Consider the following 23329-nt stretch of genomic DNA (forward strand, 5'->3'; position numbering starts at 1 on the left):
TTTCTGCCTTCTTCTTCAGCTACTTCCCAGCTTGCACATTTTATTCCTCTTAAGGTAACTTGGTCTCTACTCTCCCATCTCTGACCATTGGCACACATGCCTGGAACTGTCTTGCTTTTCAAATCTAACCAATCAGGTCCCCCCTGCCTATTTTTTTTATGGTATTTGTTAAGCACTCAGTATGTGCCAAGTAATGTACTAAGCCTGGAGTTGAAACAAGCTAATTAGGTTGGACCCAGTCCATGTCTCTCGTGGGTTCACATGATCATAATCCCCATGTTGCAGATGAGGCTCAGAGAAGTTAAGTGCCTTGCCCAAAGTCATACAGCAGTCAAATGGCAGACCCAGGATTAGAACCCAGGTCCTTCTGACTCCCAGGTCTGTGCTCTTTCCACTAGGCCACACTGCTTCTCCTCCAACCCTTGAAAAAACAACTCAGCATTCCTCATCTAATTCTTGCCTCCCTGATCACCCATAGCACTTATATGTTTATTCATTTTTCTCTGCCTCTTTGCTTGTTTATTTGTATTTTATTTACTTTTGCTGCAATTATACCTATGCTTTCCCTTTCATTCTAATTGCAGGCATGCCATCAATATCTATCTGTTTCCCTCATAAGATTGTTAGCTCCTTGAGGCAGTGCCCCCTACTTTTAATGTACTCTCCCAAGTGTCTAATACAGTGCTCTGAACACATCAGTTAGCAACTAAATACTGATGGTGATGATGGTGGGACAAAGACTGATCTTCAGAGAGAGGGGCAGATGGGTGGATGGAGTGAATGAGAAAAAGCCAAGACCTTAGGTTCCTGTCAAGTCCCATGTCTGGATGGAGATGGGCTGGGGCTGCCCAGTGTCTTTCAGCCTGGATGTGGCATCAGGAAGGGTTCTGGTTGGCAGGGCTAGACCCACTCTAGGTAAAGTCCAGGGAGTGTTTTGGGGGTTAGCGAAGAAGCAGAGAAGTGTGGGATGGAGACTACTGCTATTATTGCTCTGAGCCCTTCTTTCCTCCCCAACCCATTGACCGCTGGCGGGAGGGAGTCCCGGAAAGGGGAGGTGGAGCTTACTCTCTCAGGGCCCAACACTGTTCTCTGGATCGGGGAAGGGGCTATCCTCTCTGTTCCCAGATTTCAAATTCTTCTAATAATAATAGTAATAATTATGGTGCTTCTTAAGTGCTTACTATGTGCCAAGCACTGTTCTAAGTGCTAGGATAGGTACAAGTTAATCAGGTTGGACACAGTCCCTGTCCCACACAGGGCTCACACTTTTAATCCCCGTTTGACAGATGAGATAACTGAGGGCCAGAGGTCATTCAGCAGACATGTTACAGAGCCAGGATTAAAACCCAGGTCTTTCTGACTCCCAGGCCTGTGCTCTAACCACTAAGCTGTCTCTCTCTGGGAAGAGTGGGGAGCCCCCAGAGAAAGCCCAGCTTGACTGGAAAATCCTACACAGCCCATGTAGCTCTCAGTCATTTGACTCCAGGTTCTCCAAAGGCTGGACTTCCGATGAGGATTGGATCCTGGGCTGTGGAGCCAACCCCAGGGTTATGTTTGGGAGGGTTTGCTACGCTGCTATGGCACACACTGATCCTCCTTTTTTTTTTTTTTCTCCAACCCAGGGAGCACATCGGAAAGAAGAAAGCTGGTAAGAAGGAAATTCTCCTATTTTTTCCTTGGGGCATTTCTCTATCTCCTCTCTTCAGCCCTGCTCAGATAGGTACTCACTTGACACCAGACGGAAACTTCTCGACCAGGAAGGGGGACCATGGCTCAGGTCTGTGTTCCGCCACAAGATGCTTCCTCTGAAGGGCAGGGTGCTAGGGAGACAGAGTTACTTTAAAAGCCAGATTCTTCTCCTACAAGCATTGCTGGGCAAAACACTGCTCTATAATCAATTTCATAGTGCAGGTGTTTGGTCCTGAAGTTGCAGAAGGAGGAGAAATAATATTTTTAAGCACTTATTATGTACAGAGCACTGTACTAAGCACTGGGAAAGAAGAGAGAGGTGGGAATTAGACACAGTCCCTGTCCTTTGAGGGGCTCAAGCAAGGTTTGTTCACTCTTCCTGACAGAAGACTCCATCATCATTATAACATCATCATCGCCTCTAGACCGTGAGCTCGTTGTGGTCAGGGAATGTGTCTGGTGTTATATTGTTATTTTGTACTCTCCTAAGCGCTTAATACAGTGCTTTGCACACAGTAAGCACTCAATAAAAATGATTGAATTGAATCATCCCATTAATCAGAGTCAGACTAGGGAAAGAAATTGTTGAAGAGAACTCGAAGAATCTCAGGGTATTTAAATCAGTGGTGTCATACCCCAAGCATTCTTATGGACTTAGCTGATGTTATTTGCTGAGTCCGTAGTGATTATTAGTAGCAGTAATAGTAGCATTTATTAAGTGCTTCCTATGTGCCAAGCACTGTTCTAAGTGTTGGGCTAGATACCAGATAATCAGGCCAGACACAGGGGACTCAGAGTCTGGTCTGCAGATGAGGAAACTAAGGCCCAGAGAAGTTAAATGATGCCCAAAATCATACATCTGGCGAGTAGCAGTACCCAGATTAGAACCCAGGTACTCTGCCTCCCAAGCCTGTGCTCTTTCTACTAGGCCAAGGTGCCTTTATTTTTTATAAATAAATTCTCAGTGGGGCGGAATCCCAATCCCCTTCAGCACTGATCGCAAGGAGACTGCAGAGGGTAAAGCTGTGCCCACCAACAGGACCACAGCACAGAGGAACAGATCTGACTGAGGGTTGTCTTTGTCTCTCTGCCACCTCTAGGAAGATCAGACCCTGGAGGATTGCACTGGTAGGTGGGTGGGTATGGACCTGGGTTGCCAGGCACCTTGGCCCATAGAAGCAAAAACTGTTAGATCCCTTGGTCCCCAAGGAAATCGGCATGCAAACCAACTAATGAAAGGGTGGGACTGTGATCTATTGTCTCCATTGGTGCCAGAGGGACTGGTCATTAGGGAGTGTAATGAAGGGGCTGGTTGGAGTCAGCTGGTTCTGGGCAGTGCTAGGGGACTGTGAGTCATGGATGGGAGTGGGGGAGAGGGAGGAATGGGGAGAGCAGTTTTTGAAGGTTGGTAGTACTTTGGAAACTGAGGGTTGTTGTTTTTTTAACTCTTTTGGAGAGAACTTGCCTACATTTGTGTTCCACAGGGTTCCCTGTGGTCAGTTCACCGAGACCTGCGACATCAGGACTTGCACTCTAGCCAGGCTCTAAGACACAGCCATGTATGTAGAGCATGGGTCTGGGAGTCAGAAGGGCATGGGTTCTAATCCCAGCTCCGCCACTTCTGTCGTGTGACTTTGGGCAAGTCACCTCACTTCTCTGGGCCTCAGTTACCTCATCTGTAAAATGGGGATTAAGACCATGAGCTCCATGTGGGACAACCTGACTACCTTGTATCTACCCCAGCACTTAGAACTGTGCCTGGCACATAGCGCTTAACAAATACCATAATAATTATCATTATTATTATTACTATGTATGATATACGACTTGTGGTCTGGTGGGTCAACGATTGTATGAAGAGGCCTTTGAACTCACATTTTCCAGTAGATGATCAAGGAGCGTGAAGTTGCTAGCCTGGGGTGTTTGAGAAAAGCCCACCCCTGAGCTGGTGAGGATGTCACTCTGGGCCTTCCGATCCTGGCTAGGGCTGCCACGCTGATCGATTAACTTTAAGGGGAGGCAGAAAACTAGCCCCCCCAGCCTGCTCGTGGTGCATTTTCTAGTAAACAGCGTTTTCTAATAATAAGAACCATGGTATTTAAGTGCTTACTATGTGCAAAGAATTGTATTAAGCTCTGGGGTAGATACAAGATAATCAAGTTGGGTGTGATCTGTGGGATCCATAGGGCTCACAGTCTAAGTGGGAGGGAGAACAGGTATTTTCATTTCACAGACAAGGACACTGAGGCTCAGAGAAATGGTAACTTCCCTAATGTCATACAATAGGCTAAGGGTGGACCCAAGATTAGAACCCAGGTCTTTTGAGTCCTGGACCTGTGCTGTCCTCCCCAGGGCACACTGCCACAATGCACAGTGCTCTGAGACTAGCTGCTTTGGGCCTGGGAGAGAACAGCCACTGCTAACATCTTCCACCTCCCCCTTCGTCCCGCCGAGGGCCAGAAAGGGAAAAGAAAATTGGATACGGGCACCGGGAGGGGGGACAGTGGCTGAGAGAGAGAGAGTTCTCTCTCAAGGAGAGTTGCCAGGTTTGCAGATGAGGCTAACCATCTGGAGACATCCCTGTGGGGGTCCAGAGGGCCACATAGCAGAGGGAGGGGCCCTGACAAGAGGCCCTAACGATCCCAGTTACTGAACTCTTCCTGCCTCCCCTCTCTGTGTGAAAGGACAGCTTAGTTGTTCCAGTGAGCTCAGGACAGTGGATCGCCCAGAATCTCTGCTTCCAACACGAGACCTGGCGTCTCGCCTCCTGAGGAGTCTGGAGAAGCTAGAGGGGAGGAGGAAATGGGAACCATCCCAGTGATCAGGAGGGACGAACAAAAACTATTATTAGTAGTGGTACTATTACCCCCACACACAGAATGGCATAGTGGATGGAGTCCGGGCCTGGGAGTCAGAAGGTCATGGGTTTTAATCTCAGCTCCGCCTCTTGTCTGTAGTGTGACTTTGGGCAAGTCACTTAACTTTTTGGTGCTGTGTTTGCTGTGACACCTCAGGTAAGTCACGTCACTTCTCTGTGCTCAGTTACCTCATCTGTAAAATGGGGATTGAGACTGTGAGCCCCACGTGGGACAGGGACTGTGCCCAATCCAATTCGCTTCTATCCACCCCAGTGCTTAGTACAGTAGTTGGCACATAACAAGTGCTTAATACCACAATTATCATTTTATTATTATTATTATTAGCATTATTATTATATTATCATCCTTTCAGCTGTAAGCTCATTGTGGGCAGTGAATTTATCTTCCAACTCTATAATATTGTACTCTCCCTTGTGCTTAGTAAAGTGCTCTGCACACAGTAAGCACTCAATAAATATGATTGATTAGTAGTAATAATGAAGTAATAATGATAATAAAGTACTTAAATGAAGGCCAAGGTGCAGAAGGATGAGCCCAGAGTTAAACTAAATCTCCTTGTTGGGGGGAACCTGAAGTTTCACTCATGGTTGCTGTTCCTGCTGGGAACATTTCTGTTTCTAGGCAATAAATCTGGATCTTCACAGATCTTGGGGTTCTCTCCAGGAGTCTTCCTCTCTGGAGATGGGTTTCTCAGAGCAGGCAGTGTTGGCGGGGCTGGTAGGATGGTGTGAGGCTGGTAGGAGCTAACCAGGCAGGGCAGGCCATGCTAGGTTGAACGAGGCAGGGTCAGTTAAAGGCTCTGATCATCCCAGAGCATTCAGAATCCTAATTTTCCTTCCCTCACGCTAGCCCCTCTGGTCCTGTTGTGGGCAAAAAGTTAGGGGCTGTGGTGGAAACATAAGATGGGGTGCAGGACTTGGAGCTGAGTGCTGACTGCGAGGGCTCCCGGGCCGGGGTGGGGGAGCACTGGGACCTGGGAACGGCTACCTGCGGCTTTCCAGATGATACAGTCGGAGGAGGAGCCGGATCTGGGCTCTTAGCGCGTGGGGGTAATTGCCCCACGGTCACAGCCAGTGTGAGTCCGGTAACTCCCACCTCTTCCGGCCAGACCCTGTTTCCCGCTCTCGGTCTTTGCTTTAACGGAATCTACCGGTCCCTGCGGCGTAATTACAGGACCGGCGGAAGGGTGTGGGACAGGGGTGCCATCCGGGCCAAAGGTGGGAGGGAAAGGCTTTGGCCTGGGAGATAAAAATATCCCTTCCACAGAGGCCTCTAAGGGGGTCTGATCCTGGAAAGGACAGCGACGCTTCTAATCTGTGGTTCTTGCGGGTTGGGGCAGGGGTGGCATTTAATCTCCCTCTCGGGGGCTGCCAGCAGCTTTGTCTTTTCCAAGGCAGAGTTAGCCACCGGGTAGACCTTCTTACTCATTTCACCTTTTCCCCTTCTTGCTGCAGCTAGAGGGAGAAGCCCGGCCCAAAGAACCCTCTTATTTAGAAATTGGCGGTGGTTCAATTGGTGGTGTGTGGGAAGGCCCTGGGCGAAGGAAGTGTAGCCCTTTCAGAATGAACTATCCTTCACCCTCCCATGGCACAGGCCTGTACTCCCTCCATGCCTTTATTCCCTGACCTAGTGCAAAGCTCATTGCTTGTCCTTGAGTGGCCAGGCCTCCAGGACTCCTTTCTGCTGCTCTTCACATGGCCCTACTGAGGATTCAGAGGTGGTGATGGATTTGATGCATAGAAACAGTCAATCAATGGTATTTATTGAGCGCTGACTGTATGCAGGGCATGGTACTATAAGCGCTTAGTAGACACGATCACAGCCCACAACGAGCATACAGTCTAGAGGACTTTTCTCCTCTAATGCTAACTTTCTCACTGTACCTCGATCTCCTTTATCTCACCACCGACCTCTCATCCAAGTCCTGCCTCTGGCATGGAATGCCCTCCCTCCTCATATCCGACAATGACTCTCGCGCTCCTCAAAGCCTTATTGAAGGCAAATCTCCTCCAAGAGGCCTTCTCTGACCAACCCTTCCGTTCCTCTTCTCCCATTCCCTTCTGTGTCACCCTGACTTGCTCCCTGTGTTCATTCCCCACTCCCAGTCCCACAGCACTTATGCACAGATCTGTAATTTATTTATATTAATGTCTGTCTCCCCTTCTAGACTGTAAACTCAATGTGAGCGGGGAATGTTTGTTTCTTGTTATATTGTACTCCCCCAAGTACTTAGTACAGTGCTCTACACACAGTAAACGCTCAATAAGTATGATTGACTCACTGGCAGGAGGACAGAAGTAGCATGTCTTGGTTAAGCAGTGTGGCCTAGTGAAGCAGTGTCAGTCAGCCAATCATATTTATTGAGTGCTTACCATCTGTAGCATTGTTCTAAGCTCTTGGGAGAGTATAACAGACACATTACCTACCCACAGCAAGCTTACAATCTAGAGGGGGAGACAGGCATTAATATAAATAAATGAATTACAGATATAATAAACTGCAGATATAAATAAATTACAGATATGTCTCCTAGCCTCTCCCTGGGCCACAGCACATCTGCCTCCGGCTGGGCTGGGCCCCTTGGGAAGAGGGCAGGCAGCCAACAGAGTCAGCTCTCAGACTCTAAGACCCCGGGAAAGCATCTGATCCAATCCTGAAGCTCTAGAAAGCGCCCAGACACCCCTCCAGCCTCCTTAGTCAGCCCACGTTTGGGCTTTGGGCTGAGATCAGAAGGCCAGATTCCTCCTCCTGGAACCCTGTGATCTCGGGCAGGTCGCTTAACTTCTCTGTGTCTCAGTTCCCTCATCTGCGAAACGGGGATTAAGAGACCCATGTGAGGTATGGACTGTGTTCAACCCGATTTTCTTCTATCTACCCCAGTCCTGAGTCTATGCTTGACACGTAGTAAGTGCTTAACAAATATAATAATAATAGCATGGCCTAGTGGAAAGAGCATGGGGCTGCGAGTTAGAAGGACCTGGGTCCATCTGACTCCCGAGCCCATGCTGTATCCACTTGACCATGCTGCTTCCTCATGGTGGGTTAGAAGTAATAGTATTTATTAAGCACTGTACTGTGTGCAGAGCACTGTACTGTGCTGGGAAAAAATGCACAGGTGAGAATGTCACTGGCCCTGTTCCTCAGAGGGCTCAAAATCTAAAAATTAAAAAGGGGGAGAGAAGCCTGGCAACAGACGTGTAAGGAGAGGTGAAACAAAACACAAACACAACATGAAGGGTTAGAGAGGACTCTTGCCTCAGGTCCACCGCCTTCCTCTGCCTGTCCTCCTCCTCCGAACCCTCAGAACAGGCACCCTCCCACCTCCCAGTCCTAGGTGCCCACACTGGGCCCCACACTCCTGCCTGCTGAGCAGGGCGAGCTGATGGGGGATTCCGGGTGCAGTCATTGGTTTCCTCTTTGGCTTGCAGGGGGAGATGGAGGCTCATCTGACCCCATGGTGCTGGAACAATATGTGGCAGTGGCAGATTACCAGAAGCAAGAGAGCTCGGAGATCAGCCTGGCAGTAGGGCAGCTGGTGGATATCATTGAGAAAAATGAGTCCGGTAAGTTACCGCCCGGCCCGGTTGGTAGCCGGAAGCTGTAGGGTTAGAGAATGGCCAACTCAAAGTGGTGCGGCAGGGCTTGTTGTTATTTTGGGCTACGTAGGCTTCAGTCTGAGGGTCCAGGCACCTTCATTCCTTGGAGGGGGATGACTCCTCTTGTTTGTTTCAGGCCAGAATTAGGGGAGGGAGGGGACCCCAGAGCCTCCTATATGTGAGCATGGGACTTAGGAGTGTCAGGCCTTGGCCTCTGTTGGGTTTTCTGTGTCGTGGTGCCAGATCTGTCCTTTCCCCATCAGCCAAAGTGCTTCTCCTCATTGGCTGGGCCACTCAGAGACCCCGCTGAGGTAGAGCCTATGCCAGGCTCTGGGAGATGGACTGAGAGAACCTCAATGACTCGGGTGGCAGAAACACACCGGCTTAGTATGAGCTGTGCCACCCTGGTGCCTGGCCAACACCCTGGCCTCTGCTTTATATCGTCCCGGGTGGTCATTCCCGGGTTTGAGACAGAGACACTGCCCTTTCGGCCCGGGGACCCTCATCACACGGGGCCTCGGGGGTTTGCTGCCCACTTTCTGCCTCCGAAATGGCAGTGGAGAGAAAACAACACCCTAAATGAAGAGAGGAGCCTGAAGGCTGTCCTAGCCTGGCTCCCGTACTATCTGGCTGGAGACTCCGTCTTAAACCAGTTCAGACCCTCCTCACCCCATATCTTGCCCCTGGGTACCCCTGCTTGCTCATGCAGTGGGCATCAAGGAACAGCTATAACTTCAGGTCAAGTGAGGTAGATAGTGCCTGGTTAATATCATGCCACTGCCTGGGGGTTTACCAGCTCGTGCCCTCACCCTGCTGCTGCTCGGTCTCTTGCCTGGCTAAGGCGAGTCTCCATCTCCTTTTCAGGTTGGTGGTTTGTTAGCACTGCCGATGGGCAGGGCTGGGTCCCTGCCACCTGCTTGGAGGGTCAGGATGGAGCCCAGGAGGAACTGGCCCTGCAGCCTGAAGAAGGTAAGTCAGGGAATTGACCTTATGCTTCCCCATCCAAGAGCCCCTGCCTCTCCCTCTCTCTCTGCCCGAGCTACCTAAAGACGTCCCTTCAGTAAGGCCCGGTGGCAAGGCATCAGTAGGCTGTCAGTCTGTAGAGGTCACTCCCGGGCCCAAAGTTGAGGAATTGCAGATGCCCACTCAGCCAGACCTCTAGCCTGGGTCTGGAAAAACTGGGAGGGGAGAGAAGCAAGGAGGGAAGCACCTGTGCTGTGGCGGACCTTTGGGCCTTTCTCCCCTTTTGCCTCCAGACCCTGGAGTTGGTAGTAAAGGCCTATTCTGTCCCAAAAGTTAGAGAGCCAGTCTCTGAGCCACTCCATCCGCCACAGCCTGCTACCTCTTCGGAACAATGCTGAGAGCAGGGGGTCCTATCCATGGCTGCCCTGCAGAGGAGGTCAAGGTCCAGTCTAGCTGTGGCACTGGAGGGCAACCAGAGAGAAGGCCTGCTGCTCCAGCTAAACCCTGTCACCTAAGTCTGCCTGCCCTAGAGTGCAGGTCGGGATGAGTGGGTAGAAGACCCCAGGCCAGATTAAAGGACCGTGGCCCATCCAGTGCAGCAGAGACTGGCGAAGGGCTGAATTCAAGTGGGGAACCTGGAGTTCCGCTCTTTAACCTCCCCGTCCCCAAATCAAGCCCAGGAAATATTGATTCTGGGGTCCAGCAACACCCTGGGCTCTGCTTTATAAGCCCACCAGCCTCCGCTTTGCTCCCAGCCGTAGCCAGAACGTGGGCTGAGGAGGAGGAAAGGGAGGGAGAGGAAGGGGAGGGATCAGCCCAGCAGTTCGGTACCTGCGGGGAATGTTGGAATGCTGCTGTCGTCTCACCTCCTGTTTTCCCTTTCCGGCTTCCCCCAACATGCTTCCTCCCAGTCTCTTGGAGAGTCTGGTCTTTGCCCCGGCACGTGGGCCGTCGTCGGACACTGGGGGATTTGTCCACCATTGGATGGGGTCAAGGTGCATAATACTCTGGAAGTTTTTTCCACCACTCGGGGTCGGAGCCTGGGGCCTTTGGCTGTCTGTCCATCTATGCTGGGTGCATGTGCCCTTGTTTTGTTTTTATTTGTGCATTTCACATGGGGCGTGGTGGCTCTGTGTGTCGGGAGGAGGGAGACGGTTGAAGGGGGAGGATCATCTTGGGGAGAATGTGATATCGCCCCTGGCTCTCGAGTTAGTTCTCCAGAGAGAAAGTGGGGCCTGGGAGCTGGGATTGGAAGGAAATCTGTGCCCATGTGGCCTGGGAGGCGGTTGGGTGGTAGCGTTCTAGCCAGTTGGCCGGGATGAGATCTGTAGAGTTCCAAGTCCGTGAGCTGGAGGGTGGTGAATTCACTCCCTTTGGTTTGATGCCCGGGATTTGGAAGGAGACGTCACCGGTCCCTCTTCACAGCTCACGTTACCTCTTTCCAGGTCACGTTACGGCTCCAGGCTGCTCGCCATGGGCCTGCTGCCCCCGCCTTCAGAGCGCATCCCGAGCACTTAACTCTGCTTGCGGAGAGGAGCAAACCAGGTCTGGCAGAGAGGCTTGGCCTGAGGGAGCCGGGGCAGGAAGAGAGGTGCATGGGCTGGGAACAGATGGAGTCAGGCTGGAGCAAGCGAAGGGTTGAGGGAGGTGATAATAATGTTGGTATTTGTTAAGCGCTTACTATGTGCCGAGCACTGTTCTAAGCGCTGGGGTAGACACAGGGGAAGCAGGTTGTCCCACGTGGGGCTCACAGTCTTAATCCCCATTTTACAGATGAGGGAACTGAGGCACAGAGAAGTTAAGTGACTTGCCCACAGTCACACAGCTGACAGGTGGCAGAGCTGGGATTCGAACTCATGAGCCCTGACTCCAAAGCCCGTGCTCTTTCCACTGCGCCACGTGAGCTGCTCCCTGCTGAACTCTGACCACTGTCCCCTAGACTTAGTGTGTGTCTCATCCCACCAGGGCAGGGGATTCCTGGCCTAGCAAGTGGTGCCACCTCCATAAGGGAGAGGGAGACCAGTGACCCCATAGGATTGGCACTGTGAGGGCAAAATCATTAGCTTTGGCTAGGAGCATTTTGGGCAGATTGGGAAGGCACAGCTAGCTCACCCCAACCCTTGGAGCAGGTGCAAGCCGGAACTTTTAGCCAACACGTTTACTTGTCTTTTTGGCCCTTGCCAACAGGCTGCAACTTGGGCCCGGAGCCCGGAGAGGGCCCGCCGGGGGGCCTTCTCAGGTCTGGCCCGCCCAGGTTGCCTTGTGGGAACTCCAGGGTCGAAGCGGGTATCCGACCTTGAGAGCCTTCTCGAGCGACTCCCGGTGTGCAAAGCCAGAGCTGCTCACCGTCCTCTTCCTCCTGTGCCTGAGGGAGTGGCCCCTTCTGGGCCAGGAGCCCAAGCTGCTGCTGTTTGCCCGGCAGTAGTGGCAGTGGAAGGTGGTAGAGGATAGGTGCCCTCTCCTCTTCCTCTCCCTCCACTTCTCTTTTCCTCCTCTTCTCCCTCCCCTGCCCCCCCATTCCCTCTTTCTCTTCCCTTTGTTTTAACCCCTTTCTCGCTCTGCCTCTTCCCCTCTCATCTTCTGTAACCTTCCACTTTAGGCCCCACCCCCAGGCTCCATTCATTGTCCAGGCTGGGCAGCCTGGCCAGTGGTCCAGGTCAAGGCAGCTGTCTGTCTTACCCTGGACTGGTCAGGCTTGTGAGGGCTTCGGGCTCCCAAGTGAACGGAGGGCTTCTTTTGACCCTGCCAGGCTAGTACATAGCAGGACTCATCAATCCACTAGTACCAGGTATTTTTCTCTCCATCACCAGACCCTGGGGCCAGCTGGGGGCTTGGAGCCCCTTCAAAGGCCAGAAAGTGGGGGTTTTTTCCCCTCAAAGCCCAGCCTTGCTTTTATGTCCCTCTCCCTCAAAAATCCCACCCCCGCCCACAAGTTGGCTTCCCTTCAAAATGAAGAGATGGCACCCCAGGAGTTGACAAAACCCCCTGTGCCCTTACCTCTGAATGATCCCGAAGTAACTGCCTAGTCATCTCATGCATGTGGAGGTGAGACCCTCTATGGTCAGAAAATGGCAGCTTAGCAGCCCCACCCTAAGCTCCTGGGTCAGAAACACCCCAGACCTTCAATTGCCTCACAGTGCTGGGGATTGCGGGGTGACTTACTTTTCTACACGAAGTAAGCTTGCTCTTGTACCCATCCATCATTTCTAATGGCAACCGGGCAAGTCTGCTCTTCCTTGACCTCGTCTTCTCCAGATCCACCTCACAGCCACCAAAGCCCCAGGGATCAGGGTGAGATGGGGAGGGTGATGGTGGTGGCCCTGTCCTAGGCTTCTTCCTTTATACAATTCGGCCCACCTCCATGGCTTCAGCAGTTTCAGAAGCAGCAGCTGCAAGCCAGGGGAGAGACCGGTTATGGCAATAAAGCAAGTTTAAGAAGAAAAAAGTTGGCAGGTTGCGAGTCGGGGAGGCCTAGGTATGGGGCTGGGATGGGGAAACAGGGAAAGCAATTTTAAAAGCCATGGGGAGGGTAAAGTTTGAAAGAGCAGTGAGGAAGGTGGAGTGGGAGAGGAGGTGAGAAATAGGCTTATCTGGTCACCAAAGTGGGAAGACACGACGTTTTTTGAAGTCAGCCAAGCTGTCGTGGAACTGCCTCCAACTTTGTAAGACTAAAACCAGTTTATATCCTGCTCAGCCCCTAGCCCCTAGAGCCAGCCTGGCCTCAGCCCCAGCTACTTTATTTCAGAATCCTGAAGGCCCAAGGCCTCCTCTGGGTGTTGGTAGTTCTGGCTCCCCTTTTTCTCCGCTGATCCGCTGGCAGGGATCAGAACTTGTTCACTAAAGGAAATGGATCTCTAGGTTCTGCTGGGAGGTGACAAAGCCTACAGGCACCTCTGCCTTTCCCCGGGGCCGGGGACGGCCCGGCCTTCTTCGAGGGCTGGGGATTCGAGACGTTCTCCGCTCCCAGCCACGTATCTGGAAATTGCTAGTTGCCTTTAATTTGTGATGATCTCACCCCCAAACCATCTGCTGCCAAATGTGTCCAATCCCTCAACCTCTCAGAGCTGTGCATTTAGATTGCATCTGGAGGCCTTGGCCAGGTTAACGCTTTGCTGGTCTGAGCTGAGGGCAATTCCGGGAGTAGCCAGGGACTAGGTTGTTGGTCTGGGATTGTTCAGGGGAGAGAGGGTAAAGTCCAGGGATCCCAGGGATTGGGTAACGTTCCCGCCTCCTCCCTTACCCCCCACTTATCTCTCTGCCCCTCCTGTTGCTGCCAGCAGGGTTGAATAGGCCGGTTCCCTTTTCGGTCACCCTGTTCTAAGCCGAAGAGCTCTGCTGCCTGTTTCTCGGGGAGGGGAAGGGTCAAATGAGCTTTAGGTCTCTGGGTATTTTTTTAATGGTATTTATTAAGTGCTTACTATGTGCCAGACACTGTACTAAGTGTTGGGCACTGAACTAAGCACTTATTTAGTATCAAAGATTTACTCCAAGACCTCGCTTGATCGATTCCCTCCACCTGGCTCGAAAACAACGCCTTTTTAAAACGGTGCTTTGTTCCTGACAGAGGAGAAGTACACAGTGATTTACCCGTACACGGCTCGAGATCAGGATGAAATTAGTTTGGACAGAGGGGCCACGGTGGAAGTGATGCAGAAGAACCTGGAGGGCTGGTGGAAGATCAGGTATCTCCTCACACCCCATCTCCCCTAGCCTCCGAGGGTCGGCTTCAAATGGGTGGTTGGGACCGTGGGGGAAGAAACGAAGACTTTTCAGGCCCTAGTAGGTATGTGAAGATTTGGCAGGAGCCTGAAAGAGCCACGGCTCCCCCAGGCTTCTAGCTTCACTCCCCAGCTTCCTTTCCTTCCTGCAAACAGAGAAGCCATATGGATAATTATCAAAATAATAACAACGGTGATATTTGTAAAGCATTTAGTCTGTGTCAAGCACTCTACTGGGTACTCGGGTAGATACAAGACAATTAGGTCGAACACAGTCCCTGTGCCACACAGGGCTCACAGTCTAAGAAAGAGAGAAAAGAGGTAGTGAATCCCCATTGTACACATGAGGAAACTGAGGCACCAAGAGTGAAATGACTTGGCCAGTGTCACACAACAGGTAGATGGCAGAACCGGGATTAGTGCCCAGGTTCTCTGATTCTCAGACCCATGTTTTTTCCACTAGACCATACTGCTTCTCAGCTAGAAACTGTAGAAAGGCACGAGCAAACGAAAGAAAGTTTACATCCTCAACTGTTGCTTTTCAGCTCAGTTTCTCAGCCTCCCCACTCTCCCACCTGCCCCCTGTCCTCCTCCCCTCAATCCAGGGGAGGAGACTCCCTACAGTTCCACGAATCCATCCTTAGTGCCTAAAGGCCTGCTCCATCCTGCTGAGACACTAGCTTTGGTCTTCCTCCACACCCTCGTGGGCTGCTGGATCTAGCAGGAAGCCCGGCGTGGTTAAGGATTGTCTCTCTTTATTGCTCAATTGTACTTTCCAAATGCTTAGTACAGTGCTCTGCACACAGTAAGCGCTCAAAAAATACCACTGAATGAATGAATAAGCTGGGCTGACCCAGTCGTTCTCCAGTTCTGTCTGAGCCATAGCACCTCTTTACCAATCGCAAGAAGGCTCTAGACTGTCCTCTAGACCGTAAGCTCATAATGGGTGGCGAAGGTGACTGCTAATTCTGTTGTATTGCCCACTCCCAAGCGCTTAGTACAGTGCTCTGCAAAAATACCATTGATTGATTGGTGCCCCAGAAAAGGATTTCCCCAACCCCATCAAAAATCTCCTTCCTCCCAGAAAAACTGTCCAGTTGAATGAATTTTAAGCCCTCTGCTCCCAGTCCCCTTTCCCAGCAGGGCCAGACCAGCACTCTGCACCTGGCTGACCAGGCCCTCCTCTTTGTCCCTTGGACAGTGTCCTCTGTAGTGGACATCTAGATTGGCCTGCCATGGGCCCAGAGCCTGGTGGAAAAAAATTTCTTAGACGGAAGCAGTGTTTTGGGCTGTGTGATGGGGATTAGCCTGGCTCCTTGGACCTGTGCTCCCCAGCCTGACTACCTCAGCTCCTGGAACAGGTGCTGCTGCAGTGCTCCGCACGGGCTGCAGATCGTCAAGAGAAGCAGTGTGGCTTAGTGGAAAGAACACGGGCCTGGAAATTAGGGGACTTGGGTTCAAATCCCATCTTGGCCACTTGCCTGTGTGATCCCTGCTCCCCCTCTAAGACTGAAAACTCATTGTAGGCAGGGAACGTGTCTACCAACTCTTATATCGTGCTCTCCCGAGTGCTTAATATAGTGCTCTGCACACAGTAAGCATTCAGTAAATACAGTAGATTAAGTTACTGATTGTGATCTTGGGCAAGTAACTTAATTTCTCTGACCCTTGGTTTTCTCATCTGGGGATTAAATACTTGTTCTCCCGCCGCCTTAGAATATGATCTGTATCTGGGACAGAATTTGTGACTGACCTAATTGCCAACACCCAGTACAGTGCTTGGCATGTAGTGAGTATCTTGCAAATATCAAAATTATCATTATTGTGATCATTAAGGAGAAACCTTTTTTATGGTATTTGTTAAGCGTTTACTATGTGCCAGGCACTGTACTAAGCCCTGGGTAGATACAGACTTATCAGGTTGGATAAAGTCCCTGTCCCTCATGGAGTTCACAGTCTTAATTCCCATTTTACAGATGAGGTAACTGAGGTCCAGAGAAGTTAAGTGACTTGCCCAAGGTCACACGGCCGACAAGCGGCTAAACCAGAATTAGAACCCAGGTCATTCTAACTCTATCCACTACACCATGCCTCTTCATAGCCCCCAGGCTCCAGAACAGTGGCTTTTCAGCTGAGCCCTTAGACTTATAGCCCTGTATGGGCACAGAGATGGAATCTCATCTATTTAGTATCTACCCCCCAGCGTTTAGCACAGTGCTTGGCACATAAGAAATGCTCAACAAATACCACAGTGATTATTATGAGCTAGGACTTAGCTGGGGAAGTACGGAGCCAGGTCGGTGCCTTCGACTGAGCTGTCAGAAGCCCGTCTTCCCAGAGTCGTCATTGCCCAGGGCTCAGCTTGTGGGCGGGCTGGTGCCCAGCAACACCTCAGCTCAAGGAAGCAGGCTAGACTGCTTCCTGTCTGGGCCTGCGGAGGGAGGAACTATCCCTCCCAGGCTAGCAGGAGGAAGAGGAAGGGAGCAGGGAGATGGCACTAGACTGGAACTGAGAGGTCTCTGTGTTCCAGGTACCAGGGGAAAGAGGGCTGGGCCCCAGCCTCCTACCTGAAGAAGGGCAGTGGAGAACCCTTCCCGCCAAAGCTGGGCTCTGGTCCTTCGGCCCAGTCTTGTGCCCTCGACCTGGATGGCACATCCTGGCAACAGAATTCAACCAGCCGAGAGAAGGATGGCCTCAACAACCAGAGAGATGGAAAGCTGGATGGGCGCCAGGGCTCGGATGGGGATTTCAAACGAAGTAAGTGGAGGGTGCTGGGGTGTAAACTCACTGAGGGCAGGGAACGTGTCTGTCATATTGTTGCATTTTACTCTCCCAAGCGCTTAGTACAGTGCTCTGCAGAAGGTAAGTGGTCAATAAATGGGATTGGTTGGTTGATTGACAAGTCCTGTGTTGAGTGAAGTCCCGGCAGTGGGTCCAGTGGAGCTCTTGGTGAAAGAGTTCTGCCCAGGATTTCCAAGGTCTGGTTGATACTCAGCAGGGGGGGACCCCTGGGAGGATCGCCTCGAAGGTGAGCCCAGGAAAGCAGATCTGGAGCGGGATCAGGGCTTGAATGGGAACGAAAGAAGGGCCAAGGTTTAAGCAAGTAGGTACTTCACCGTGTTGACTGGTGGGGAGCAGAACTGTGGTCGTTATTACCGATGGCAGTGATGCCGCCGGGCCCAGTTGTCCCGGCGCTCTGATTGGCCAGTTGCAGAGATGCACAAGTGAAGCCCTGAGCTATCTGTTGAGGTTGGCTGACCAGTCCAGAGTGACCCTGGGCATTCCAGCCAGTCCTGAACAGCCCCGGGCCTAGAGATCTCTAGGAGTCAATTGGAACAACTGGGTTCCCTCTCCAGTTAACTCAGGCTTCTGGTTCAGTCCAGGATCTGTCCCAGAGTGGGCAAGAATGGCCTGAAACCCTCAGGGCTCCAGAGCCCTCTAATAATAATAATGATGATGGTGGTATTTGTTAAGCACTTACTATGTGCCAAACACTGTTCTAAGCACCAAATCCCAACAGCGATATCCCAGGCCCAAATGTCAGCCTCAGCCCGGCAGGAATCTTCATCCTGACACTTGGCGGATACCATGCCGGAGTCTTAGAGTGGGAAGATTGGGCTGGCTGCATTGTTGAAGGGTCAGTAAGGAAGGGCGCTCGCTTCTTCACCCAGGATGCCCTCACTGAGCACTCCCTTTATGAACTTGCACCAAACTCTTGCGATGGGCAGTTGTGCCCTGCGTTTGTGCTCCGTGGAGCTCTCCGGCAGGCCACCTGTGCATGGAGCCTGACTCAGTCACCTGAGCCGAGCGGGTGGTGTGTTCAGAGAAGAGGATCCAGTCATCTGTTCACTGTGGCCCTCGGCACGTCCTGCTCCCACACTGCCCGGCCACACTCCCACTTCCCTTGCTGTTGTGTCAGGTCCAGGGATTTGACTCTATCAAAGAATGAGGGTATAGAGAGGAGGGATGATTGACCTCTCACAAGGCTGAATTCGAAGTAATATAAGGTAGGGTTAGTGAAGAGGAAGCCTTCTGGCCACTCCTATAGGACTACCACCGGTCTGACTCGGGCTTGTCTTTCTGCAGGGTCTCCGAAGATGAGGCAGAGACCCCCTCCTCGCCGAGACCTGACTATAGTAAGTCTATCCAGAAAGTGGAGGGGGAAGGTCAGAGAATGCCAGCCTTTCTGTACCCTCCAGCCTCATGACTTCCCCTCCATCCTCTAGAATGTAAGCTCGCTGTGGGCAGGAATGTGTCTATTTGTTGTTATATTGTACTCTCCCAAGCGCTTAGTACAGTGCTGTGCACACAGCAAGGGCTCAATAAATACAATTGAATGAATAAATGAATCCCCTCTCAGTCAGCTCTGGCAGCAGTGCCGGGCCCGTGTGAGTGGTCTGGATGGGGAGTCAGCCCAGTTGAGGGGCCCCAAGGCCAGCTTGTGGGACCCTCCAAACTGCGAGGGGAGTCCACTTTGGAATCAGCGGAGGGGGGACCCTGAAGCCTGGACAAGTTATTGCTGTGTGACCTAAAGCAAGTAACTTAACTTCTTTGACCCTCAGTTTCCTCATCTGTAAAATGGGGACTTAGACTGTGAGCCCTTTGTGGGACAGGCATAGAGTAAGCCCATCCTCACCCATAGCCTGTTTCCCACAGTACACCCCCCTCTCTCATTCCCAACTAGCTCCTGCTGGGGGCGGGGGAAATCAAGGCAGGTGCCTGGGCCCCTTTGCCTCACAAATTTGCCCTTATCCCCTGGCTGGCCCACAAAGGGTGGTGGAGTCAAGCATACTGTGTTGCTGTCTGACCCAGATGACTTACTCATGATATCTCCAAAAGGATTTCAGGGGGAAGAGGGTCACTCTGGAACCCAAAAGAGTGGCTTGTGCTCAATAGCACATGGTCCTTGGCACTGACTTAGTTTCGTTGTCACAGCCCCGTGGCTTGAACCTGCCAAAACCCCCCGTCCCACCCCAAGTGGAGGAGGAATACTACACCATCGCGGACTTCCAGACCACCATTCCCGACGGCATCAGCTTCCAGGCAGGGCTTAAAGTCGAGGTGGGTCCCTCCACCCCTGCTCCTCCTCTCCGTTTTCCTTCCTTCCCTGCCTTTCTCTTCCTGTCCCCATCTCCTCTCCTCAAGTACATGAACTTCCCCTGAACTTGCTGCCCATCACTGTGAACTTCCAGCCTCCCGGTGCTGGATTGAGAGCCGGCAAAGACCAGGCCAAGCGTTGGCACCCGCATACCAATGCAGGCTTTGCCACTTAGATATCTTTGGAGGCCGTAGGCTTTGGAGGCTCGCTGGCTCGATGGGGACCGCAGCCTGAGTCCCTTCCGCTCCCTGCTCCCCTACTCAGGAGCCTCTTCCTTCCATGGCACAGCAGAGGGAGACCGCTTGGATGTTCAACCTGCAGGCCCTGGTTTCTCCTGTCTTGCAGTTTGGGGATCAAGGTCTCTGCCACTGGTGCTTCCTTGCCCACAGAAGTTCAAGTGTCTGGACCACCCCCAAGCTTCATGGGCTACAGTGCAGTGGGTGCCGTCACTGTGAGCTTGCTGGGCCGCCTAGAAGCCGCACCAGTGACCCCCACTGACTAGTTGGTTCCATTTGACTGCTCACTTGTAGTTTCTCTTCTTGAGAGTTAGGAGGATGGAAGCCAGATAGAATTGGGGCGTTTGCGGGTCTGGAACTGAATTTATGCCACCTGCCGTGCCCCGCTCCAACCCCAACAGACCAGGAGAGCCTGGTAGTCGCCAACACGGTTTGACCGTTCTCCTGAGTCGTAGGAAAACGAGGCGGTGATGAGCAAGCAGGAGAGTCAAGGGAGGCTCCCCCTTCTTCCTCGTTGTATCTCACTCCCTCACTTCCCCTTCCTCCCTCGCCTTGTACCTAACACCAGCCCTCCACCTCTGCTCCTTCCCTTCTGTCCTCCATCCCTAACTCTTCCACTCTCCCCGCATCTCTGGGGGAATAGGGACACCTTGGGGGCAACTTCATGTTTAGAAGAATCAGGAATTCTACCAGCTCTGTGGTTCTGGCACATAGCCATCCCAGAGGCTCTCCCCTCTCCCACTGAGATGGAGTAGAACTCCCTGATGCCCTCACCCTACCTCTGCCAAGGGCCCATGGAGAGTGGAGAGGAATGCCAGGCTGAGAGCCTGAAAGAGCTAAACTGTTCTATTCTGTGTTCTATTAAGAACGTGAGTCCTACATAGGACAGGCGCCGAGTCCAACCTCATTAACCTGTACCTACCCCAGAGCCTTGAGCAGCACTTGGCAGATAGTAAGTATTTAAGTACCATTATTATTATTATTTATTATTATTCTGTTCTGCTCAGGTGATCGAGAAGAACTCGAGCGGCTGGTGGTACATCCAGATAGAGGAATCGGAGGGCTGGGCTCCGGCAACCTTCATCGACAAGTACAAAAAGACCAGCAACGCCTCAAGACCTAACTTCTTAGCCCCTCTGCCCACCGAACTGGCCCAGCTCCACCTGGGGGAGGCCGGGGTGGAGAACCACGTCAACAGCAACTGCGTCGAAGCCACCGGCCCGGCCCGGCCGCTCCCCGAAGCCCCGCACAACGGTCTGGATTCTGGGGCGGGGTGGGCCAGGGACTGGAAGGGGAAGCAGCCGCCCTGGAACGCCTCCGCCGCCACGTCGGGCTTGGCCGGCTACGAGGAGATCTCCGATCCCGACGCAGAGGAGAAGCCCAGCCTGCCCCCACGCAAGGAGTCCATGATCAAATCGGACGGGGAGATGCAGGAGAGGGAGCGGCAGAGGCTTGACCAGCTCAAGGGACCCCCGCCGAAGCCCCCCGGGATGATTTTGCCGATGATCCCACCCAAGCACGCTCCCCCGACCAAGGACGGCAAGAAGCCGGAGCCGAAATCTGAGAAGGGCAAGCTGTTCCAGCTGAAAAATGAAATGGGACTGGAGTGTGGGCACAAGATATTGGCCAAAGAGGTGAAGAAGCCGAACCTCCGGCCCATCGTCAAGTCCAAAGCGGACGCGTCCGAGGACAAGCCCGAGCCCCCCGCCCCCAACCCCTTCTTAAAATCCAAACCTCAGGTCAGGCCCAAACCGGGGGCTTCCCCCCGGACGGAACCCTCTCAGCCAGTGGACATTTCCCACCTCCGGAGCAAGCTGCGGCCCGCCAAGTCTCAGGAGAAACCCGTGGAGGAGGAGACCCCCCCAGATGGCCCTGCCAACAGCCCACCGCTCACGGGGGAAGCTCCCAACAGGGCTCAGGAGCGAGCTCCGGCCGACCCCAAGGTACCCCCGAAGCCGGACGTCCCCGTGCCGAAGGAGGCTCCCCCGAGACCTCCTCCGGGGTCAGCCAAGCCTGTTGACCCTGAGCTCAAAGGTGGACCGGGCCCCCAGCAGAGACCAGTGGTGCCTCCCCGGAGACCCCCACCTCCAAAGAAGACCACCCGGCCCCTGCCGGAAGTCAAGGGGCAGCAGCGAGAGGGGCAGGACACCAAGGCTACGGGGACTCCAGGTCGACCCATGCTGGTTCCTCCAAAAGCCAAACCATTTCTGAATGCCCTGGAGGAGACCAGGGGGAAGGGTGGCCTGGGGCCCAAGGGGCCGGGCAAGACCGGGGAGGCCAGGGAGAAGCCCGGCTCAGCTCCCGTCCCCCACGCAGAGGTCCCCAGAGATGCCTTGTACGTAGCCCTGGCTGACTTCGAAGGCGATGAGGAGACCAGCGGTTTCCAGGAGGGGACGGTGTTTGAGGTGCGGGAGAAGAACAGCAACGGCTGGTGGTTCTGCCGGGTCCTGAGCGGGGCCTCCTCGTGGGAAGGCTGGATTCCTTCCAACTACCTGAGAAAGAAGCCATAGTGCCCACCTCTCCCCTCTCACTCCTCCACCTCTTCCTGGCCGTGGGTCCCTTCCCCGGGGCTCTGCCCAGGTATTTAATTCTCTTCCTAATTTATGGTTTCTCATAAGGCTTTAACCAAGGATGAGGCTGGAGGGCTCTGAGTTGGGGTTTTTTTCCATGCGTCTCCCAGAGGGCTAAGATGGTGAGGCGCGGAGTTTTCGTGCTGAGCCGGTGTCTCTGAGGCCAGCCTCGTTGCCAGCTCCATTTTGGAATGGCCTTCCCAAGGTCAACAGGCACCGGCTCTGCGGGACCTCGGGGCGGCTTGTGACCCCGTAGCAGAGATCTTGGCCGGAGATGCTCAGTAGAGGAGTTGGAAGTTAGAGGTCTTGCCTTGGGGTTTTGGCAGCTGGCCGGGGAAGACCAGGGAGGGACTTAACCCGACTTTCCCCACAAGCCCCTCCAGCCCACAGCTTTGGTGCCTTCCAGAACTCCCCTGTCACCCCCAGGGGCTGCCCTATCCCCAAAGTCTCGGGGATGACCCCACAGAGAGACCACAATTTTCACCAGTCGGGGACATCCCGGGCCATAAGATATCCAGTCTTTCCCCACTCTGGGTACGCCCGCCCTTGCACCTAAGGCAAAGATGTCTGTCCCGTCGGGAGACCCTCTGCCTCTCCGTTACTTGGGAGCAGCGCTGGGGCTGGGGATAAATTCTCCTCCTTCCTGCAGCTCCCCGTTCCTGCCCCCTCCTTACTCCTTGCTTTCCTCAGGGCCGCCGCCCTCATCATCCTGGTTCTGGGCTGGGTGGAGCTGGCGGGAGGGAGAGATCACAGGGTGAGTCCACTTAGGCCTCCAGTTCCATACCAGAATGGACCAAGGCGAGACCTGGCCAGCCTGAGAGTCCCCTGACAGCATCGCCCTCCCGCTGCCCTGCAGGCTCTGGAAATAATGATGCCTTTGTGGAATCGGCGAAAAACCCAGGCCCTCAGGAAAATGAGCTGTGCTGAACTCCTCAGGTCCTGGCTTGGTACCCGTCAAGAGGCATACGCCACGTTCTCTGGGATTTGACTTGACGTCAGAGGGAAAAGTTGTGCCTTTTGGACCCTACCTGCTTCCTCCTAAAAAACCTGTCCCCCCTGCAGTCTACCATAGAGAATTTGTCTTCCTATCTTACTTGGGGTCTAACCTGTTTTTCGCATTCTCTGCCATGTCTATTGGGTTGTGCATCGTGCTTCTGGAGACTTTCTTCCTTGGTCCTTTCTCCCTGGAAGGACCTGCAGCTGGTGAGATCCGGTCCCTGCTCAGAACACACTCCCTCTAGGGCTGGATGCCTGACCTGGCCCTCAGAGCAGAGGGCAGCTAATGGCGGTGGGTATTAAATTTGCCCAATATTATTCCCCTCTTCTACCCATTCCTTGGCATATGGTGCTTTTTTATGCTTGTTTACACTTGTGGAGTGATGGCCACAAGGGAATCTAGAAAAATCAAGCTCCACTTCTCCCCCCAATCTAAGCCCCAGAGGGTATGTGATGGGCTCTGGACCATCGGTGAAAACCCTCAAATCACATCACCCTCCACCCCGTTGGACTGAAGGGATTTTTTTTCCCCCTGCTTTTTCCTGAATCGCCTCCCCCATCATCATTTGCCTCCTGCTTGTGAC

The 23329-nt window shown here is 53.0% G+C and overlaps 1 protein-coding gene across 1 annotated transcript in view; it reads left to right on the plus strand.

Annotated features, from left to right (window-relative positions):
- The window catches only part of SH3PXD2B (SH3 and PX domains 2B), an 81578-nt gene extending 58515 nt beyond the window's left edge, over positions 1 to 23063 (plus strand). Inside the window, exons 6-13 of the mRNA XM_029049969.2 lie at positions 1623 to 1648; positions 7997 to 8131; positions 9029 to 9133; positions 13692 to 13809; positions 16376 to 16602; positions 17932 to 17981; positions 18781 to 18906; positions 20187 to 23063. Coding sequence (XP_028905802.1) covers positions 1623 to 1648; positions 7997 to 8131; positions 9029 to 9133; positions 13692 to 13809; positions 16376 to 16602; positions 17932 to 17981; positions 18781 to 18906; positions 20187 to 21689 — 2290 coding nt within the window. The 3' untranslated portion in view covers positions 21690 to 23063. The remainder of the gene's footprint in view (positions 1 to 1622; positions 1649 to 7996; positions 8132 to 9028; positions 9134 to 13691; positions 13810 to 16375; positions 16603 to 17931; positions 17982 to 18780; positions 18907 to 20186) is intronic.
- Positions 23064 to 23329: the final 266 nt, after the last annotated feature.

Source organism: Ornithorhynchus anatinus, chromosome X1 (assembly GCF_004115215.2).
Source record: "Ornithorhynchus anatinus isolate Pmale09 chromosome X1, mOrnAna1.pri.v4, whole genome shotgun sequence".
NCBI lineage: Eukaryota > Metazoa > Chordata > Mammalia > Monotremata > Ornithorhynchidae > Ornithorhynchus > Ornithorhynchus anatinus.